Source organism: Gavialis gangeticus, unplaced genomic scaffold (assembly GCF_001723915.1).
Source record: "Gavialis gangeticus isolate Ggan-Ray unplaced genomic scaffold, GavGan_comp1, whole genome shotgun sequence".
NCBI classification, from domain to species: Eukaryota; Metazoa; Chordata; order Crocodylia; family Gavialidae; genus Gavialis; species Gavialis gangeticus.
In genome coordinates, this window is record NW_017729025.1 from 149,183,911 (window position 1) to 149,207,063 (window position 23,153).

Here is a 23,153-nt window from a genome sequence, read left to right on the forward strand (position 1 = left end):
CAGGCAAACCTGGTGCTTTCTGTCTGGTTTTTTGTTGTTGTTTTTTGTTTGTTTTTTACCGTGGCACCCTTGCATATTTAAACAGTATGCACGCTGGATTGTCTCAGCCTGCAGAAGGCTGATAGTCTCAGCCTCAAATGCCGAATGTCTCCAAAAAAGGTCCCTAGCTATAGTTCAAGGGTGCTGGTGAGGAGACTTCTCCAGTTCTCCTGTGGGGACTTGAGGAAATCTTGAGTCCCCCTTATATGGGTGATATGGGGAAGCCTCTGTCCCTCTGGCTGTGGACTCAGGCACTGGCTAACCTGGCCCTTTAACTGGGTGAATTTCAGGGTTAATACCTGCATACGTTAAAACATACAGCACAATATAAATATTTGGTATGACTCTGATGGTGATTAACATATGGGATGAATAACTAGAATGGATTTCTTGCTTCTTCTCTCCCTCCACTTTTCCTATGAGACATGCACATGTGGGAAAGCAATCCCTTAAAGACAGATCACCACACTAGTTCAGGGAATAAGTAGGCAGGACAGGGGAAAAGGCCCATAGCACATGAGGGCTAGTGTGGTGGGGAGCTACCCATTAGGTGTAGCCAGCCACTACACATAGGAAAGAGTTTATGAACAGATCACCATAAACCCAAAGAGTTTAAACTGACCCAAGAATGTCCTCTTATACCCTCTAATTTGGCTGACTCTTTGCTCCCCCTCCCTGCCTCTCTTGAGAGGTGAGAGTCACTATTTCATTTTCTCTTCCCCGCTTACACACAACTACTTACCCTGCCACTGAGTCTGATATGTCTTCATTATACCTTGCCTGCAACTGTTCTTTTCTGTATTTTGCTTTCTAGTGAGCACTAGCCTTATAGAGCCAGCCTCTTTCCTGAAGGCACATAGCATTTTACCTCTGACTCGAGAAACACTGATCTGAACATTTCTTACCATTCCTACCACTGGTTGGGCCACACTCTTATTGGTAATGGCAAGGAACACAGTCTAGACCAGGCACCAGGCAGCTCCTGACTTTCTAAGCACAGTGCAACTCACACTTGATAAAGCAGGTTGAGTCAACACAGTGATTAAAACACAAGTGCCCTTTCTACGCTGGTCCATGTATCAGTGTGAGCACGAGTGCTGAACCAGAGATAGCAATCACATAAAATTTTATGGGGAAATCCCACTACAGGAACAGCCTGTCCATGATGCATTTGGTGATTGACCTGGATGAATGGTCTGCATGAAAAGATACAGCACTGTACCCTAAAAGAGTAAAAATAAAATGGTGCCCACCCTCCCTGGCTCTCCCTAGCGCATGAGCAGCAGTTGTCCCCGTGTGAAGAAGGTAAGTACTGCATCTTTAAGGTCTCAGCAGTGAGGTAGAGGAGAGGAACAGATTGTCAGTGTTTATACCTTTCTTCTTTGTTGAATTTGGGATTGGCTTCAGAGATATCCAGGCTTTTACTGAACATTGTTTTACTATGGCAGGAACAAAGTGAGAAAACAGAGTTACTAATGTGGACATTCATCAATGAGAGTCACCTGAAGCAGTCCCTGACTCCCAGCCCTCCCAACCCACCCTTTCTTTTGTAAGCACAGCTCCAGGACACCTTTTCTGTCTGCTCCTGATCGCTGGGCCAATCCTGCATGGTGCTGACCATTTCTTGAAGATCTCATTGACTTTAACAAGAATTGAGGCCTTAAGCACACAGCAGGATCAGACCCCTACAGAATAAGTATTCTCTAGTACTAAAGGCTACCAGCACATGTGGTCTGTGACCTCCTCAGTGTGCGTATGCACACACACATGTGCACACACACACAAATCCTCTTTGTTGGACTAAGGACCTCAGGTGGAGATCACTTGCTTATATTTCCTAGGGGAGATGGACAATGCCCGAATGTGAAAATAGCAAAACCTTCTTTATTCCAGCTGGGAATCTGAAAGCCTTTCCTGGAAGTCATTAACACTAAGCATAGCCTGGGCAAAGATTCAAAACATGCAGGTCTACTTAAAAAGAAAGGGCTCTCTTATTTTTGCCTCTTCATAGCTCACCCCTGCCAGTGCCAATCCCATTCATCTCTCCAGCAAGACATGTTCTGCTTCTCAAGCTTGGGTCCTGGTTCATGAAGCTGAGAAGCAGGATTCCACGCATCTCTGTATCATGGGTAACTCTGCTCTACAAAACACTGTCTTCCAACACTGGCAGTAGTGTTGGAAGACAATGTTTCTACCGCTATTTTTGGTGGAAACTATCCACTTCAGTAACTCACAAAAAAAAGAATGGAAGGGAAACGAATAGTCAATGGAGCCCTCATAGGAAGTTTGATGTGTTCTTCCCACCTCAGAACCCTGCAGCTGCAAACTCTTGGCAATCTCAGCAGAGATTCTAGCTGCTGAACTAGCGGAAGATGCCATCTCTCCAGTTTACAGGACTCTTAGGGCTGTGCAAAACCAGCTAGCTTTAAACAGCTCCATGTGCCTATCCTCTCTCTCCAAACATCTCTAGGAAATATCATGGAACCTGACTGGTGGGGGAGGCAAGAACATACATAGTGGAGAAGCTCAGGGCTACCCAATATACTTGAGCTGGCACACAGCATGTTGAGCAACAACCAACCCAACCTCATTACCAGATGTAGATGGAGTCAGTGTTTGTGTCTCTTTAGTGGGCATTTACTGTCAGAGACACAGTGGAAAGGACTTGGAGAGGCCAAAACAAATGTTTCAAGGATGTGGAGGGCCAGCTAGAGGATAAGCTGGAAGCCACTTGTTGCACAGGACTCCTCTCTATCCACTATCCCTTAGTCCACTAAGTTGCTGTAGGGCTATGCCTTTTCTTAAGAGCAGAAAGCCCCATCCCAGCCTGTTGCATTCAAGTTCTCTATTCCAAGCTTTAATGGCTTCTGCAGCAGGACATAAAAGCCATATTTTCAAAATGAGAACTTCCTGGGACCTCGAGCTGGATGAAAGACGTGCAGTTCTCCAAACAGACGCATGCAACTGGAGGTTATCACACACGTCCCCTATCTGCAAATAAGCAACTGTTCACTACAGGGGGAGGAGGGAGTAGGATTAAAACACAACTCACAAGGAGAGCAGTGAAAGGACCATTTCTGCTACCTTGTGAAGGAAGCAGTGGCTAGAGATTTTCTAATGATTATATAGTCTCTAATTTCTAACAAAGGAAACTGTCTCCTGTTCTCCTCTCTCCACCTTCCTAGTACGGTACCAACCCCCTGGCATGAAGTCATGATTATCCACCCTCCTAGATTGTGAGTGTCATTTTCCAGGACAGCATCACTCTCTGAAAGTCACAGACCTAAAACGCAATGCTGCAAAATCCACTCTCAGTGGGTCACTTGCTGCTGAATACTACAGATCTAGCCTTGAAAAGCCTGACCCTTGGTGCAAGGCACTCGTTGCTTTGTTGCTGACTGTCCTGACAGATGGTGTCCCAACAGCAGTGCCTCATCCCCAGACACTCCCCATGTGGTGGCGTTTGTTAATGAAGCCAGTTCATGTTATAAATGATCATGCTGCCAGCAACGCATGCTGTGCCATTGTCATCTGTGGATGCAGACTGTGTATGAGTAATGAAAGCTCAAGTCTGAAATCTAATAGCACCTTCCTTTTAACCCCTTCCAAAACAAGCACCACTGAGCTGGGTCTCATTCCTCATAATGTCAGTGTGTCCATGTTCCCTGCCCTTGATCCAAACTGTACATCCCACTTCAGCTGACACTGTTTGGCACACATGCCCCCAGTGTAACCCTCTTGATTGTCCCTGATGCTCCCTTTGGCATGTGTCCCATCTCCCTTTAACCTAGAGTCATCCCTCACTGACATAAAGCCAAGGCTTCCCTCTCTTCTTTCTCTGGGATTGCCTGAGACATTCTCTTTGCATCCTTTGCAGCTGACCAGCTGCTACTGCAACTTTTTTTTTTCATTTGCAGGGCTGAATGGGACATTCAAAACAAAATAAAGGACTCAGGGTAACAAAAAACTGGTTCAGCTTCCTGGCAGCTTGCTATGGAATAACAAGGCAAAGGTGAGAGGTGGGAGGGAGTGTTCCAGCTATCAGAACTCATCAGGATCAAAACAGGAAGCTCTAGGCTGGCCAAACAACTTGCTCAGTTGGTCGGTGTCACCAGGCTATTTCTGTTTGTTTCACCTAGTTAAATGCTCTCCAAAAGCCAATGCAGTTACCTCTAACTCAAACTGTCTACTTGCTATGGTCCACACATTGCACCTCATCCCTTACAAGCAAAACTCCTCAGTAGCATGACTGGATACTACAGGAGCAGTAGAGAGAGAATAGCATTTGATTTGTGTGTTGCCATAAATGTTCAGTCTTGTTCTCCATCTTACATCCTTTGATCTCAATGGCCTCTGTGAAATCACCATTTCCCCTACATACTCTACAAATAGAAAAGAATATTTTTGACTAATTGGCATTCATCCTGTCCTAAACAGGGGAACTTTTTAGATACTGCATCTCAAAGATACCTTGCCAAAGACTCTGCGAATAAGTCCTAGCAGGTCTTGGGAAATTGTTCTCCTCACCCTAGCAAATACTGGAACAGCTATCTAGCAAATCAGAGGTAGTTCTAAGGACCCCTATACTTCTTTATTTCATGCTCTTCACCCATGCATCAGACAACAAAAGCATTTCTAGAAGTAGAAGACTTTTCCCAGAAGATCTAAACAGCTGAGGGACAAGTCCATGGCACAAAATGTCAAATTACAACTTAAAGCACTGACCATTTTCATGTACGACTAGTGTTCATTAATAAAAAGTGATGTACCTGTGTGTCCTTTCCCAAAGCACATATCTTCCTTCTGCCTATCACTAATGCGGCCCTGACGTAATGACGGTGGAAGCCTCATCCACGAGACATTACAACTAGAAGACCCCAAACATGCATGTTACAGGGACCCCAGTTCCCCTACAGCTCCCTTAACACCACATGGCGGCATTTTCCCTACATCTGAGAGATCTAGAATCATACCTGCCCACTGTCCTCAAAACATCTGGTAAACAATACATGACAGAGAAAGCTGGATACCACTTGTATCTGTCTGGGATCCTGAGTGAAAAGCAGGAACAGACAGGACCCCTCCAGCTACAAGAAGAATTTTACTGCCATGTGAGTAGCCATGGCACTGGTGGTCAACTACCTCTTGAGTGTTGTTGGGTGTTGCTGTGATTGTTGCTGTGGACAGAAAGGCTTCTGCAATTCCTCTGTGTATAGGGGACATAGGGGAGTTAAGGGAGGCAATAGGACAGGGCTCATCACTCCTAGCTATGGGGACCACCAACCTCTGTCCATGTTGTGCCATTTCAATAGCTCTGCGAGCTGGGACTGGGGAGCCGCCATCTGTCACGCTGAGAACCTCCATCGACTTCCTCTCTGGCCGCCGCTTCCCATGTCTGTTCAGCATCGGGGAGTCCACACGTTTCCTGGGGGGATCTTTATGAAGAGAAAGTGCAGTCAGCTAGATTTGACTGTGACCTGAAGCACATGTCAGTCTGGCAAAATCCAACACTTCCCTTGAGCAATCTACTCTCACATGTCTGTAATATCCTCACTACTCTGTGCCTGAAGCACATGGGAAGATGCATGATTTTAGTATGTGCTCGTAAAGAAAGTTCAAGCCTTCCAGGAGCCCTGTGTATATACGCTGGCTGCTATTGCATACTAAAGCCTTTACTGCTGTAATTACCTGGGCCACCTAAAATTATACCTTAACTTTGCTCTGTAACATGCCCTCTCGATGCTTCTTTATTAATGTATGGAAAAGGCCTAAAACACACCTTCAAAAATAAAATTTAAGATTCCCCTCATCTTGTCCCATTAGAAGTATCAGTCTTGTTTATTCTAGATGATAACTGGAGAGGTCATGAAATGCATCTCTCTGGGCATGTCTACATGTGCAATTAATGTGACTGAGTATACTCCAGCGTAAGCTGAGCAGGAGTAAACTAATTCCAACATCACCATCTACATGTGCATTTCAGCACAGTAATTTACTGCACTGCTGGATACCACTTGTATCTGACAAGACTATCTGGCAGTGCAGTAAATTAATCTACTATATCCTAATTGCCATGTATGTGTAGCAGGTGACACTTCACTGTGCAGCAAATTAGTCTGCTGTGCAGTAAAGTGTAGACATGTAGGCTCTATTACTATAGTAACTGAGCCTTCACATAATACTTCTGCAAGGTAAAAGGGTGCTATTATCTTTATTTTACAAAAGGAAAAACAGGGTACTAAGGGCTAGTTTTTTAAAGGCTTTTGGGCTTCTAATGATACATACAAAGGCCCAGTGAGTTTTTCAAAAGGACCTAAATCCCACTGACATCAGCATCTTTAGGCACCTGAATACCCTTAAGAATTTGCCTTTAGATGACCTGTCAGAGCACACAGGAAATCCATAGTGGAAAGAGAGCTGCAGTCAGGTCTACTGAACTCCAGACTAGTGGCCTCTACCATTAGACCATCCCTCTGCTGATGGTATCACACCAGCAAAAAGAAGGAAAGCTGACGAAAGGGGAAGCAATTTTCTCAATGTTAGGCTATTTAAAGCCCCTTGTAATGGACACCTTCAAGAAAGGGCATCTTTTTTCTGAGCTCCACACTGTATTTTTGTGGACAATAGTGATATTCCTATTCTTTCTGCTACTTCATTCTTCCCTTGGGCTCCTACCCACTTGTTTCACCTCTCTATTATGTCTGGTCTCTTAGGCTACTGACAGACATTAAAAAGAAGGCATGATGGGATCTGATGTGCTATTGTGGGATTCAGCTTCAGATCCCATCATGCCACACTGCCAGTGCAGGGGGAGCCTGGGATCATCATCCTGCGCTCTCCCTGCACCAGCAATTTTTCCTCTTGTGGCTGGGAGTCCTCTCACTTGGTCAGAGCGCCCAGCCCTGGGGGAGAAGTGGGGGGACAGGACCATGCACTCCCATGGCTGATAGCTCTAATCAGCTGACAGCTCTAATTAGCTCTCCTGCTACCGGGAGCTCTGATCACTGATGGGGCTCCCAGCTGTGGGGATGCATGGTGCCCCTCTCAGATCAATGACTGGAGCACTCAGGTATGGCAGGAGGATGGGGGGATGCCCTGCACTTCTGCAGCTGGGAGCTCCATCAACTGATCAGGGCTCCCAGTCAGAGACGCTCATTGTGTTCCCCGAGCTGGGAACCCCGATCAGCTGACCAGTGCTCCCAGCTTCCAGAGTACATGGGAGTATGGTCTGGAGGCTGGAAGCACTGTCCATACCTTCAAATAAAGACATGACAGAAACCAGCAACAAAGTTATTACACATATTTTCTGTAAGAACATTGCTGCTTATTCTTGGTTTTAGCACAGTGTTAACTGAATGAACATGTGGTACTTATGATGTATCCCAGGGGTCAGCAACTCCCGGCACATGTGCCGAGCATGGCACATGAGGCCATTTGGCTCAGCATGCCACGGCCAGCCCTGGCTCTGGGCAGCTGCTGCCAGCGATGGAGCCCGGGCTGCCCCCAGTAGGGCTTGCAGCATCCCAGCTGCCTGCTGGGAGCAGCCCGGGCTCCCGGCTGGCAGCAGCTGCCCAGAGCCGGGACCAGCTACAGCTGGGAGGCTCCAGACAGCTGCATCAGGCTCTGGAGCCCAGGCATCAGCTCTGTTCTGGCATGTGCAGGGGCGCCTTGGAGCAGGCGGTGGGGGAGGGGCCTGAGGCAGCACAACCCTGGTCTCTCCCCCTGCTCCCAGCACAGAGCTGTGACTGAGCTCTGGAGCCCGGTACAGCTGTTTGCAGCCTTCTGGCCAGATCCCGGAAAAGTGCTTTTCAAACTTTTTTTCATATGTAACAAAAGAAGCAGAAAATACTAGCAGGGTTACATTATGGACCTCCACATCAGAAGAAATATAGTCTGTCTGTGTAGTGTTAAGGGAAATAAAAGCAGCAGCCAAATCCAATAATGCAGTAATAATGGAGGACTTCAAGTGTAGGCATATAAAATGGTCAAATGTCACATCAGGAAAAGGTTCAGGGACATAAATTCTTGACCCTTTAAATGACTGCTCCTTCAAACAGCTAACACGAGATGAGAGGCTGTTCTGAACTTAGTCCTGTGTAACACACAGCTGCTGGTTCAAGTCGTAACTGGAGCGGAGTCACTTGGTGCATCTACATGTGCCCAGGACTGTGTACCGTGCAGTCCCGGCAGCGCATGGTTATTTTTAGACTCAATGTTGCCATAGTGATAAGCTACTGCGACACAGCTCATTGCTATGGTGACGTAGCATCAGCGTCACAGTTTGTGCCTGCTGACACTATGCTGCCATAGCGACAAGCAACATCACTGTAACTTGTCGCTACAGTGACTTATCAGCTTGTGTAGATGCGCCCACTGAGTAATAGTGACCTGAAGATAATTAAGTTTGATGTTCTCACTAGGGGGTTGGCACCGGGGGCTCTTATGGGGACACCAAACTCTAGAAAGAGGGATTTAAAACTGAGAGTTAGAAAGAATCGAAGGTCAAAAGGTAGGAAATGAAAACCTTAAGAGTCAGCATCAAGATTACTTAGGCCTGAAAACATGAGTTCTGCTAGGTATGAAATAACCCTCCAGAAAAAGAAAGTCAGAAGAGAAGGAAAATCACTGTATGATTAAATGGCAAGGGTGAAGGGGGTGATTTGAACCAAACTGGATCAAAACAGAAGGCATCAGAGAATGGAAATCCAGCTGGAGTGACACTTATAAAATGGGGCATTAAGCAGTACAAGTTAAATGCAATCTAGGCATTAGAAATGAGCTCTGGAGAATGTTGAAGCACAATTAGCCAATGACAGAAACATTAATAACGTGGCATTTTGCAAGTCTGTAAGGAGGAAACTTGTGAGAGGAGAATGGGTCAGCCTAGGCTTACAGCTTGCACCCAGTCTTTCTAAACACTATTACACAAAGAAAGAGCGAGCGCTCACTATATGATTGTGTAATTTTGTTTGGCAAAAGCTCAGGCAACATGCATCTCTGAGGAATGCAATCTCTTAAAGCAACTATTATTAAATCCATTACCATTTCCCTGCTCTTCTATCGTTACGCAAGGCCATTGCTAATGGCTAATGATGAGATATTCATCAGAAGCATGATTGCTCTTAATTAAACCTTGCCCCATGTTCCCAGAGATATGGCTGGGAGCAGAGGAGGTAGAAACCTCCAGTGGGAAAGGAAGTACAACTTACTAACACTTGAATAATAATGCTCAGGGATTCTAAAATGTGCTGATGTGGCATAATGATATCTTCAGCCCAGAGTTAATCTAACCCTACTAGGGAACACTTTCTTTCCCTGTGCTGAAGATTCCAGCACAGGTGAACAATAGTTTGAATGAAACTATTCAAACTATTTCATAGCACATGAAAATAATTTGGGATATGGGAGAAGAGATAGATGATATATCTGGGGCACGGCTTTGCATTCACTTGTGCATATGAAGCTGAAGATTCAGCTACTATAGTTAGAGTTTTGGACAGTAAAAGCATCTGAGTTGCAAAATCATCTGTCAGAGATACCTGATGTATTACATATCTTTGATCACGTGGTCTGCACTCTGCCCACTAACCCGTTCCACTGAGGTCACTGCTAGCATTGTCTCAATTTTAACAACTAACCTGTCAGAAAAGCATTACCTATTCTCCTCCAAATACAATATTTTATTTTTGCAATATTGCCAGTGGCCCAGAACTCAAGTCCTGGAGCAGCAGCAGGTGTAAAGTTCAACATTTTATGTCCCTGAAGGGCAGAGGAGACTCCAGGCTTGCCAATCAAACAGAAAGCAGGGCCCATCTTTTCAGTTTGTTTTTGTACGGTGAATAACGGTGATGAATAACAGTGTCCTGGTTTATAGCTAATTTTCATGAGACTTAGAGTGTTACAGAGATACATGACTTAAAAAAATCAGTATTTTATAAAACTGTACAAAACTTTCTCAACTAGCTTTAATATACAATAGTAAGGTGTGTAGGAGAAACATTTGGGTGCCACTACATATATGCGTGTTTGTCTATATATCTACCTATGCAACAATGCCTACTTAATGATACTTACTCTATTTTTCATAGAAATAAATAGAGGAAAAAATTAGTAAGAATTTTTCTCCCCCTTTTTTTCCAACCTTTTAGACACCTGGTTGAAATGTAAGATATTTTAAGATTGTCTGTTATGACATTTCAAGTTTTGCTGATACATTAAAAAAAATGTCGGTTTCATAATCTTCCCAATTTCATCACTGGCTATGTAGCTAAGAGTAAGCTTCCATTTTTTAAAGATTTTTATTTGTCTTACCTTCTTTTAATTTTCATATTTTTTTCCTGATATCAATTGATGTAATTTCCTCCAAAGGCCTATATGCTGCAAAGACTTAGGTACTCGTTTAGCTGTAGATACGCAAGCAATCCAAGGACTTCACTAAAAATACTTGCATATCTAAAACTCATTGTGATTGTGCCCTTGAGCCTTTGCAAGACTGGGGTCTAAGAGACCTATTAAAGAGTGAAAAACATATGTCTTACTGATTATCTCCTGGTCCTGCTGTGTTTGACCTTGAACAGTGGAGATGGCCAGACTTAGTTATTAAGGTTACCATGCTGGCAGCATAAAGGGGCCCTAGGGCTGGTATAACACCAGTGTAAGAGATCCTTAGTGTAACTGAGAGCCTTTAGGATTGGCACAGCAGCTGCTGGAGCCGTACTGAACCTCAGCGCTGTCATTTTCCATTTCAGTGGGGGGAATGAGGGGCGGGTGGGAGGCCGAATGCCAAAGGGAGGACAGTGCTAGGAAGGATAGACTGAAACATGTCAACGGTGCCTGGAGTCAACTTTAAAGTACCTATTTCATTCCTGGGGGGTAGGTCCTCATCCTCATGACTGGGATACCTCTCTTTACGATCCAGGAGAAGAAAATAAATCATTTTCTCTTGGTTTTCTCTGAAAGAAAAAGAAACAAAGCAAGGACACTTCAAATTTGTTGCAGCCAAGAAAGAAGAAAAAAAATGCTGTAACCCCAAAGCTAATGATCTGTCTCACTCTGATCACCACAGCATAGGAGTGGTTGTAGTGGATCTTATCCTCATAAAATCCTTGTGAGAAAAGGAGGCATTATCCCTTCATCCCTTCGTGGCACAGGATAGACTGAATGACTTGGTCACCCAGGTGCCTATCTGAGCCAGGGATTCAAGGTGGTCCCCTGGTTCCCAGTCTGGTGCCTTGGGCCTGCCAGACCCTTGAGAAAGCTGTCAAGACTCAGAGCTTGGGAGACTAAAACTCTTTATTTACCCATGAATCCAGACACAGCACAATATGGCTGTAGACACCCCATGCTGCCCTGCTAACATTTGCCAGTCCTCACTTAAAAGCAAGACAGAGAATTCATCACTCCTTGGACTTTCAGCCTCTGAGCTCTATAGTACAGGGGGTGCCAGATGATGGTAATTTATGCGATGGGGAAGACCTATGCTCTAAGAAGTGTGCAGAGACCTCATCCTCCACCTATTTCTCCCTCCCCATTATTCATTTCCGAATGAACACTGGAAACTGGAACTGATCATTGGGACAGGGTCTCACCACTGATTTCACGTGGAAGGAGTGGGTAACCCATTATTTATTTTCTTTTTTTAGTTACATAACTTTATATTTAAGTGGAAGAAGAAATCAACTGTTGTTCAATCAGGGCAGAAACTGTGGATGGTTCATACTTCCAGTTGCGTGGCGGTACTCTCTTGGTCTTGTAGTAGTGATATAGCTTGTGAATTCTGCTCACAGTCAGAATCAGATGGAATTTGGTCACCCATTTCTAACCCCATGAGCATAAAAACCCTCAGACACCAACCAGTGTCACAGCTCAGTGAGCACTTACTCTTCTGACAACAAGTCTTGTAAGAGTTTATTTCGGTCACGGAAGCAGCCTAACGAGTGCATGCTATCTAACACGTCTGGATCAATATCTTCCAGGGAAGGGAGAGATCGAATCTGGACCTTTCGAGGAATTGGTTGCTCTGGTTCTGGCTCGTTCTTGCCCCCTCTGCAAGTGAGATGAAAGAAGAAGTGGTAGTGGGGAAAGAGAAGAATTAAATTACAAACATACCCATTGCTTTGGGACATGCTGTGCAGCAAGAGTGTCAGAACCTGATAAGAGGCTTTCTTTTGCAAACCAGACAAGTATTTTCTTCAGGCCAAATTCAGTGGGAGCTGAGAGCAATTAGCACCATCCTGGATTGGCCCCTTAATGAGAAACTTCCATGCTTGGTCAGAAATTCAGTCAGATTCTCATCCAGCAATAGACCTAATAACCTACCTGCTGTTCAATGCTCTAATGCTGTAAACTTATAAATCATTTCAGGATTCTAGAGATGCTGCCTCACAGACAGATCAGGCCTTGGGCTATGCAGCTACAATGGACATTTGAATAATCATCTCAGGCTATCAACTATGAACACGCTGACACCACACTCTGCTAATTATAACAGAAAGGGGCTTCTGTGCAGTTTACATACAAGGAGCTTGAACTTATGAAAGGTGTCACAGGTTTGGGGTGCCCAATGTGAAATACTTTACAAGGGTCAGATTTTAGGAGAAGATGACTTTGGAAAAGAAGACCCCTAATTTGACTGCCTAGATATGCACTTAGCAGCCCCTCTTCAGACATCCAACTTGGAAAATTCTGACCTGGGCATCTTGCCCAAGGTCACACAACGGGTCTGTGGCAAGGCTGGGAGTACAAAACCAATCAGCAGTAGAAGCACATTACTTTTTAAAAGGTGGTTAGCACAAACTGCCTGCATAATTATCTCATTTCATTCACTGAAAGCAGGAAATATTGATTAGTCATTACAATGAAAAACTCTGGCGATAAATAACATGTCAAGATTTCAGTCTAGATATACTGGTAGCAGGCTGAATAATACAAAGTACAAAACACGCCAAATATCCTTCAAGTTCATTCACTGGGACCCAAACCCTGTAGCCTGCATCACACTCAAACAGTAGGCTTCTTGGCAGGAGATGGATAAGCAACAACCTTGAACCACCCCAGGAGATGGTATGGATGCCTCAGGATGGATTGGCAGCGTCTGGACAACTGTAGCTTCTAGATGTGTGACTCCCCTATCCCTTTACACTGCATGAGGGCCTGGAAGTTGCATCATGACTAATGGCACCAGAATGCTGAGTCTGAAGATACTGGCCCCCTTGCTTGTCTGTGGTAACACCTTACTCCTCCCTTATTACAATGGTACTTTATCCCAGAAATCAGTTACTACTCAATGGGAGTAAAGATTATTAAGATGTAAACCTATGGTAGTCATGGATAAGCTCTGATGCTGGTCCCACAGTCAACGGGAGCTTTGCCACTGATTTCAAAGGCTGTATGATCAAGTCTGATGTCCCATGGTCACCCCTTGTAGGTTTGGGCTCTTAGGTGAGTGTGGCTTGTAGCCTTTTTACATGAAATTCATTATTGTCAGGTGTTGGCTGAGTTGAACTTCATCATTACATGGTGAGCAAGTGACCCCAGAGTTATTAAAATTATTATTTTTAATGAATGTTTTTGAAAATCCTCTGAGTCTTCGTGGCTCTCCTTTTAGGACCCCTGCTCTGAGGCAGTGCAGCATCATGACACTTGCTTTACATCAGCAATGGGCTATTTCTAAAGAGTATTGCTTGCTATCTTTCATGCACCAAAATGGGCCCTTTTTTTGCACTTCACATTCAAATACCCTCAGTCACCATCAGGCTACACATGTATGGTCAGACTTTCATGCTTCTTCATCAAGTACAAGGGAAGGCTTCAAAAAAAAAAATCAATCACCACCAGCAAGGCACTCGTTGCTTCAGGTAATAAAAATCACCAGCTCTGTGCTACAACTGGTATCGCTGTATTGCCTGTTCTACTCCACGTCTGAACCAAATTGCAGATCGCTTGCATTTCAGCCTACAGGCTCATCAAGCAACATCAGTTGATGAATACTGCAGATCATGTATGAGAGTGCCATAAGAACAAGGCCTTCTTTGTAAATGATGCTGCCTGCAATGGACTCGATACCTGCGTATGTTGGGTTTCTTAAACCTTGTCATGAACTTCCAGCATGAACCTCACTGATGCCAACAATAAGTACCTCAATTCCCAGCAGTGTGCATAAAATCAGAACTAGTACCATTATGTTCCCAATGGTTTAGTACAGCTGGGGTCAACCTTCTTGGCAGACATACCACAAATTAAGCCCCATGCCTTCCTGAGTGCCATTCCAATCCCCTTCTACATGATTTTCTGCTCTGCTTTCTGTGCCCTGCCCAATCTGCTGTTCTGCTTTCTGCGCCATTCCCTACTGGCCACTGTGCTGTGTGTCCCCTCCCTGATCTGCTGTGTGCCATGCACATAGGCTGCCTGTGCCACTTGTAGTACATGTGCCACAGTTTGACCGCCCCTGCTTTAGTAAATGCTGTGCCACCTCTAGCAGGGCACTGACCAAAAAGTGTTAGAAGATTTTGCACCTCTGAGTTCACCATAATATTTCACTTCATTTGTCTACTTGTTTTATCAGTAAAGGCAAAAAGCACTGAGTTATGGCAACTTATGTTCTGGGTCATCTTCCAGCATAAGGTTTAGTAGCATTGTGGAAAATTTATCTCACTTAAAAAAGGTCTAAAACCTATCCTTAAATTAGCTACCATATTAACATGTAGTGAATTGGAGCACTGAGGCAGGAATAATCCTGTCCTGAGAGGTTGGGTGAGGTGACCTCCCAAGGTCCCTTTCAGCCCTACTTTTCTATGACTGTATGACACAGTAATTTTTCTGGGGAAGTGCTTGTGCCTTGAGGTCTAAATTTTCATGGATTCTCTAAATCTCTCTCTGATTAGTCACAATTAAATCCTTCCCAGAGATTAGTATGACCCTAATTATCTATTTCAAGAGTTAAGTGAAATCACTTAATAAGTACTGAGTACAAATTCCAAGTCACTAATCTGCCATTTTATGATCCAAGGGCATGAATAAAGGTTTTATGGGAAGCTGGATGACAGCATTACATTAAAACAAAAAGAGTGAAACCAAAAGGGCTTCCCCAAATTTTGCATGTAGCTTATCACCGATGCTGCCTTTTGCTACTCTTCCCTTGTCAGCCTCAATATACCTGTGCAAAGCAGACAGAAAGCTATTAGAGATTTATACCTGGTTTTCACAAGGATAAACAACTCTACACAGGCTAATAAGTGGGGAGTCAGGCCCTTCTTCAGAAAATAAGTTTAGCTCTCCTGTCTTCAAAGACAAAACCTCCATGTTGTAAACCCAGTGTAAAGTAATGCAGCGATATCTGCCTAAATCTGCAAATGGTCTGAAATAATAACTCATGGAGGTGCGAATTGATCATTTAAAATATAATCACAATTTCGATTTTTTAACATTTATTTCTCTCCTGATCACAGTGTGATAAGTCAAAAGGAACGAGAAAGTCAATCAGCTGGTGTCACCCCATGGATAGCAGGCGAAAACTAAGTAGAATGACTGCATCACAAAGAGTTGTGCTGTCCATTGTGGGCAGCATTTAGGGTTGGGATTCCAGGGGATGACCTCTTGTTTGTGATGTAAGGCTTGGAAGGGTTTTACCAGGGGTTCTTTCTTTCTTTTTTATTTCTGTTTGCGCTGGCTCATTGGGAGATTAAAAAAAAAAAAATCTCTACTATAAAATTCAAGGCTTTCTCTGGTACTGAAAGCTGCCACATTTCCTGGGTGTAGGTCTACCAGCACAGCACAGTGCAAAGCAGTGCAGAGATATTGCCTACTTCTCAGCAGGGTTAATTGGCCTGGCCAGTGATTCATATTAATACAGCCATATTGCTTTGAGAGCCTAAGCTAATTTGTTTAGAACTAGTGTGTGTTCCCTTGATGCGATGCTACTACCGTTACAGGATAACAGAAAACAAACCAGGCAATCCTGTGAGATGCTGAACGCCCTCCTTTGCCACTGAAATCACCGGAGGCATAGGGAATGCCCCCCTCCAATAAAACCACAAGGAAAATGCACACACACGTGGGCGCACATGCACACATATGCCCCCGCCCCCAGGGGTTGTTTCCTGGTGAGGTTTGAAAGAAAAAACAATGGGTGAGGAGAACATGCAACTATTTCTAAAACTTCCTGAGAGCAGTGACAGAAAAGCTGTCAAAGCCTGACTTTCTGTGGCACACATCCAAGTGCTACTAGGTGTATTGACCTCTCAGGGGCATGTGTCAAAGCATCATTTTCTTGTGTATCAGTGATACTTTTTAGTCTCACTAGGTTACCATCCACATAAACTAAAGAGCCTATTTATTCATGGTTCATGAAGTGCTACCAGAGCTATACAAAGCGCAAAGCCACTTTAGAAAAGCCACACAGCCTTCCATTCACCCAAACCACCAGAGCAGAATTGTCTTTTCTTACAGACTTCATGTTCCATGACATGAGGCTGCTGCTGTCAGTCAAGCCACGGGACCATGCATACATCAACAGGTCATGAGCCAGCCTCTTAGTTTACTGTGAAGAAAGGGGAAGAGGGACCGGGTGGTCCTTCATTATCATGCAATGCAGTTTATTTTCTAAAAGTATCTCTTATTATTCCCCATCTTTGGAGGAAACCCGTGAAAGTCAGAAAGAAAGCAAAAAAATGCTGGCAGTCAAGAGGCTTTTTCTAGGGATTCCCTGTAAGCCAAGTAATCATAGATGCTCATCTCTTGTTATCACACTGAAGTATCTTCCTAGTTGCGGTGTATTCAGAAAGCAATTTCATAGTTTGGAAAGATGACCTGTGGTTAAATGGAGCTGTTGCCACACAGATGTTCCTATACATATGAAAGTCCCTGAGCTGAATCTACATAAAGGCACTTGTATTCACAGCAAGGAAAGTCATCATCATAGGCTGTTCCACCATTTTCTTTGTAACGTGAAGAAACAGAATTCAAAACCCACTCTATCCCTTTCATAGATTTCTAGAGAACCAGCTCCCCTTTCAACAGCAATAACACTAAAGATAATATATAAGATTAAAAAAATGTTACTTACATATACCATATGTGTTTCTGAATGTGTTCTAGCTAAAAAGAAAGAGAAAACAAGGAGTTAGTACAGAAAAAAAGAACAGGTAAGTGTATTTTATGACTTATAACACTGGCAGATGACACCAAGCTGCCAGAATGTTACCAGAACTATGAAGGATAGAATCAGGATCTGAAATGACCTGGACAAATAAGAGCAATGGTCTGAAACCAAAAAGAAATTCAACAGATGCAAGTGTAAAGTGCTAAACTTAGTAAGTGGAAATCAAATGCATAAATAGAAAATGGGGGATACTAGAGTAGACAACAGTATGGCAGAGAAGAATCTATGATTACAGTGGATCAGAAACTAAATACTACTTAACATAGTGATGCGGTTACAGAAAAGGTACAGCTCATACCAAGTTGTATTAATTTAGGAGTGCTGTGGTTACAACACAGGAGATAAACATTCTGCTCTGCTCTGTGCTCGTTGAGCCTAGAGCAGGAGTACTATGTCAAGTTTGGGGCACCACACTTGAAGAAAGACACAGACAAACTGGAAGCAATCAGGAGGACGGCAATAACAATGCTAACAGGTTATGTAAACATCATGTATATGGAAAGGTTGAGGGAAAGGAAGACTAATCTAGAACGAAAGACTAAGGGGAGCCCTGATAACAGTCTTCCAATGTACACAAGGTTGTTATAAAGTAGTCTTGGAGAAAGACCAGAAGAAAGTCAGCTTAATTTGCAGCAAAGAAGTCTGAGGTTGGACTTTAGGAAATATTGTTGGGGTAGTGAAACACTGCAAGAAGAGATGTAGCAAGCTTCACTGGAGGTTTTTAAGAACAGGTTAGACCTGTGGTTCTCAGGTTCTCTTAAACCTGTGGTGTGATGCAAAGCACACCTTGGAAAATGCCAGCTCTTAGCTTTCAGGGGTGTAGGTTTCAGGTAGGTTTACTTATTAGACCAACTATTTGAGTTGGTCCAATAAAAGATATCGGATTTACCCAAAGAACCATGTCTGCCTACCCCTTAGCTTTTGCTTCTAGCTTTCACTTATTTTTTGACTGTGGAAAAATACTAGAGCAACTCTTCCATTGCAAAGAACTCAGAAAGACCACAGTAGGTCAGCGATATATTTTTGGTGCTATGGATTCCTATTTGAAATCTCTGGGTTTATCTTGTGAATCATGTGGAGGTGTTTGCACACTTATCAGTGCTAACATTGTGAATCAACCCACAGCACCCGTAGATGGATCTCATGACACCTTGACTGAGAATCACTAGGTTAGATACACATCTCTCAAGGAAAGCTGAAGTATACTTGATACTGTCTCAGTGCAGGATGTTGAACTGGACGATCTCTTGAGGTCCCTTCCAGCTGTATAATTCCTATACAGTGACACATACAAGGTCTCTTGACCTTCTGATGCTCCCACTTCAATAGCAAGTCTGATATTCTTAATAGGAGTTTTTTTAATGAGAGAAAAATGGAGAGGAGGGACAAGTTCAGAAAGATGAAGTAAGTGATGACAACATGAGGCTGATCTTCTACCATGAATCACTCCTGATGGACCACATCAGATCTTAGTAGCTTCACAGAGGCAAAGTGAAGTGAGATTGCATGCTCTGGTAATAATATTTAATACCCTGGCACCTATGGTGCATACACCAGTTTTCTCAGTGGGCCTGCACCATCTCCACTCCAGTCCTACATTCCTTATAGAAGGATGATGGAACAATGCTGCTATGACTGAGTGCTAAATGGACAGTTATGTGTACAGAGAAGAATGGGACAATGAGCAAAGTTTGACAGTAGCAATGTCTGCCTACAGTAGGCAAGACCCAGAAACTGTTTCATGGTGGGAACACATTTCTACAAGGATGGGGAAAAACAAAGACAAAAAATGTCCATACAGAACTCTTTTCCCTGATGTAGAGAGAGAACAACTCCAGCTCATATAAACCCTTGCAGTAAATCCTTTCTAAACTTGTGTGTCTGCAGCAGGATCCCAGAAGAAAAGGACCATTCCTGTGTGATAAGACAGGAACCTTTGTGCATGTGTTGTGCAACGTGTGCACTTGCTGTGTGCACACATGGGCTGGTACAGCACGATAGCGAAAGGCTGGAGGGAGAGCTGGAAGGAAACTCAAGTGCTAACGGCTGTAAGAGGAAATCTGAGGCCCATTAAACCGGTCAGCAAGAACGGAGACAGCTGTCCCACTCTTATTGCTTTCCACTTCATTTCCAGACTAATGGGAACTGGCAAGCCAAAACCAGAGAGGGACAGACAGACGCTCAGAGGCAGAGACCAATGTAAAGAGAGAGAGGAATCAAATGTGTCTGTCCATTATATAACAACAGCTTGCCCTGGAAACCTCAGCATAGCTGCGGCTGATTCTTTATGAGATCATTTGTTAAGCACGACAGGGTTTTTTCTGGAATAAAAGAAACAAGGAAATGTGACTTAGAAAAGCATGGCAGGAGGGCAGCAGGGGAAGGATGAGATATGACCAATCTCCTTCAGAACTGGGGCCATATTCACACTGCAGTCATGGGAGCATATGGAGGTACACCTGAGCGTGCTTTCATCTGGCCAGCTGGGGTACCATTAGCATCACAGCTGCCCAGGTGTCTACTCAGGGCAGTCTGGTACAAATGGATTCAAAGCTTATGCCACCAGGTGGCTTTCCTGCTCCTGGTTCTTGAGCTGGCCAGATTAAAGTTAATTCAGGTACGTCTACGCTTCTGCAATCATTCCTCCAACTGCAATGTAGACAAAACCTCAGAAAGCAAAGGTTAAGCCTGCTGTTGTAATATTCCCACTCATGCAAAAGCCCCAACTGGATTTCCCAGGCTCCACTTCATAATCATGAAGCAGAAGCAGCAGCCATGTCTGTATGCAGGTAAGAAGAGTGCATATGCAGGCCTGCTGTATTACCCTGTGTTGTTCAGTCTCTGGAGCTTAGGTGTTTGGGCTTAAAAAGAGCAGAATCGTTCATGTCCTTCTGAGCTTTTCATTCTGAAAAGCCTGGCCGAGGGTGGCATGTAGCCACCTTTCCATGCTGTGCCCCCCTTCTATTCACCACCAAAAATACCCACTCACTTAGCCATGATCCATTCCCAGTTTAGCAATATGGTAAGGGAAAGTAATCATGACCTTGGGACCAATGGGTGAATTCCACCTGCCCTGAGAACCTGCGCCCAAGAAGCATTAATATTATGCATTAGTATTATATATTACACATACTGTGGTTAAACCTAGGAACCCCAGCCTTGGTCCAGGAACCCAATGTGCAAGGTACTGTACAAACAGATTAAAGAGTCAGTCCAGCTTGTCTCTCTTCTCTTTTTCCCCCTTTTCTCTGGGACAGGATTCTAACATAGCCAATCACCAGTTCTACCAAATAGTAAGACCCTAGGGTATGGTTTTTGAGGAGGTCCCCTTACATTGTGGTAACTACTTCCATCTCACACAGGAAAGCCACCCCAAAGAGCACAAGTACTCGACCTGGTATATAGTGCACACGATGTGGAGGGATGAAGCCGTTAATGATTTCAGACAAGGCATAGATGATACAGCTAAGCTATGTCCAAATCTTTTTCACATGTGCCTCTTCCACACTCTTCTCTGCCTCTCAGTGGGCGTGTCTACACGTGATTTTAAGTGGGCTTAAATTTAATGTGTGTTAAGCTAATGAGCATTAAGCATTTTTTGGCAGGTGTCTACACGTGGTGGGACTTGGGACTAACTTTAGTCCCAGGTCAGTACAGCCCTGCCATGTGCCCCTGTGGCCACTGGGGGGGAACTCCAGACTCCGGACACATGGCTGCCAGCACTTAGCAGCTATGTTGAAGCTGGAGCCAGCTGCCAACACCCAGAAGCCATCTTGAAAGCACACCCTCCGTTCTGTGACCTCTGGGGTGATGCTTCCTGTGTCAGAGAAGCAGCGTGGCAGACACAGGCAGAAAGTATCTGCTCTGCTCCTGCTGCAGCTGCACTTCCCAACCCTGCCTGCCCCAGATCCTGGCCCTAGAGCCCAGGGACAGGGTCCCCGGATCCTCAGGGCTGCCGCAGCTGTCTTGCTTACCCACCGCCATTCCATGCACCTGCCACTCAGCCACTCAGTGCAGCCTGACTTCCACATCTGCTCCAGCCACCTGCTGGACAGTTGGTACATGGCGTTCCAGGGCCTCTGCTGCTGCACAGCTGCTATTGCCAGCCCCAGCAACCATGGGATTCAGGACACTACCGCCCTCCTGTTCCACCAGCCCCACCACCTCTGGGCCCACTGCATCAGCCAGCACTGTTGATAGTGCATCCTGCTGCAGGAATGGGATGATGACCGGGGGGTGACGCATTCCAGACAACCCAGGCCACCTCTGAAGACCTGCTGCAACAGCTCTGGCCCCACCTGGAGCACTAGGACACAGAGACGTGCCTGCCTGTCTCTGCCAACAGCCGTCTACCATGCCATCCACACACTCCCTACCCCCTGCACACCCCCAAGCACCATTCCAGGACACACTCATATTTGTAATGAAAACCTTTATTCCCCTTGCACCCCCCACCCCTATGCCCCAAACCTTACTCCTCAGCCAACAGAGCCCCCTCCTCCTCCCTCCCTGACACACAGAGCCTCTCCACCATCCTCCCTGCCTACCAACAATAAAATACCTCCTCCCAAGCACTGAAAACTATATACACCAGTCTTAGTCTTTGTCTGAGTACCAGAGTGGGGACCTGTGGGGTGGGGGTGTTCAGAGCACAAAACCCAGCAGCAGGTGGCCAACACCTGGCTGTGGACAGTTCCCTTGTGGGTCCGGGGTCTGTGGCGAATGCCAGGGACTCCTGCAGGTGGGAGGTGGTGGAAGCCCTCCTCCCAGGCTCAGATGGGGGGCTGCTGTGGGGCAGCAGGCAGGACCCAGGGGCCCTGACTGGCCAGTTGCTACAGGGCCCAGTGCCCCTGCTGTACCAGGTCCCGTGCCTCCTTGCAGGCAATCTCCTGGCCAATGTCCTCATCCTGCCAGGCCAGCTCCTGTGCCTGCTGCCATGCCTGCTCTCACACCACCTAGTTCTCAACTGCTGCCACCAGCTGCTGGAGCCAGAGGGTTCAGTCCCTGGTGTGCTGCTAGAACAGTTGGCATGTCTGGGCAACTCCAGCAGTGGGTGGCAGCAACCCTGATGTGGCACTACCTCAGTGCCCTGCAGACTCTCTCCTGCATCCAGATGTTGACCCTGCAGAGGCAAGAGAAAGAAAGCTTTTATGTGAGCTTGCAACATTACAGAGATAGGATGCTCTGCACCAGAGGTGCTGCACTGCCCGGCCTCAGATTGTAGGTTGGCTTTGTGTGGGTGCCCAGGGACCATGGTAAGCTGTCTGGGTAGGGCTGGGCCCAGGCAGCTGCCAGCTGAGTCCTCCAGCCCCACTTGCTTTCACGGGGCCAGCAGGCCACTGGCCAGAGGCAGCCTGCCTCCCCTGCTCCTACCCAGGGCGGGCCAGACTAGGCTGCTGGCAACTCCAGACAGGGGCCAAACACTCTGTTGCACTGCTGCCCAGCCCATGGTGCCCGGGCTCAGGGTGTGTGGGGCTCCCAGACAACTGGGGTGAAGGGCCTCTCCAGGGAGGTGCCCCAGGGCCAACCCTCTCCCCTGCACTGCCAGTGCACCCTGAGTGTGCCACTGCTGTGTGTGTCCTAGGCAGTTCATGATGAGCTGTTTGTACAGGTGAAGGGCTGCATAAGCCATTACGTCCTGCTGATGATAATTCTGCTGGTGCCCTGGGCACACCAGCACTCCTGGTTTGGGACCCTGAGCTATGACAGTGCAGGGGGCAAGCCCAAGCTGCCCTGCAACCTCCACTACTTCCTGGAGGGCTACCTGTCGCAGTGCTATACATCCCTCCCCCTGCTGCTGAGGACATCGCCATGGGGATTGCTGCCTTCCTTGCTGTGTGAGAGGCCTGTGCCCACCCAGTTGTGGGGACACAGGCGGCTCAATAAAGTTTTGAACTGTGTCCTACCTCTCTGTGTGCTGTGGAGGGGGAACCTGGGGCCAGGGGAGTATGGGTGG

At 45.6% G+C, this 23,153-nt stretch overlaps 1 protein-coding gene across 9 annotated transcripts in view; it reads right to left on the reverse strand.

Annotated features, from left to right (window-relative positions):
- The window catches only part of BRSK2 (BR serine/threonine kinase 2), a 581,381-nt gene that overhangs the window by 64,077 nt on the left and 494,151 nt on the right, over positions 1-23,153 (reverse strand). For 6 of the 9 annotated variants that reach the window (XM_019519755.1, XM_019519753.1, XM_019519757.1 and 3 more), the window contains 5 exons: positions 17,102-17,133; positions 11,920-12,084; positions 10,894-10,991; positions 5,324-5,474; positions 1,413-1,478 (listed from right to left, as the gene is read on the reverse strand). In XM_019519755.1, the coding sequence (XP_019375300.1) occupies positions 1,413-1,478; positions 5,324-5,474; positions 10,894-10,991; positions 11,920-12,084; positions 17,102-17,133 (512 nt within the window). The remainder of the gene's footprint in view (positions 1-1,412; positions 1,479-5,323; positions 5,475-10,893; positions 10,992-11,919; positions 12,085-17,101; positions 17,134-23,153) is intronic. The other 3 variants (XM_019519756.1, XM_019519759.1, XM_019519758.1) reach the window with 1 other exon arrangement.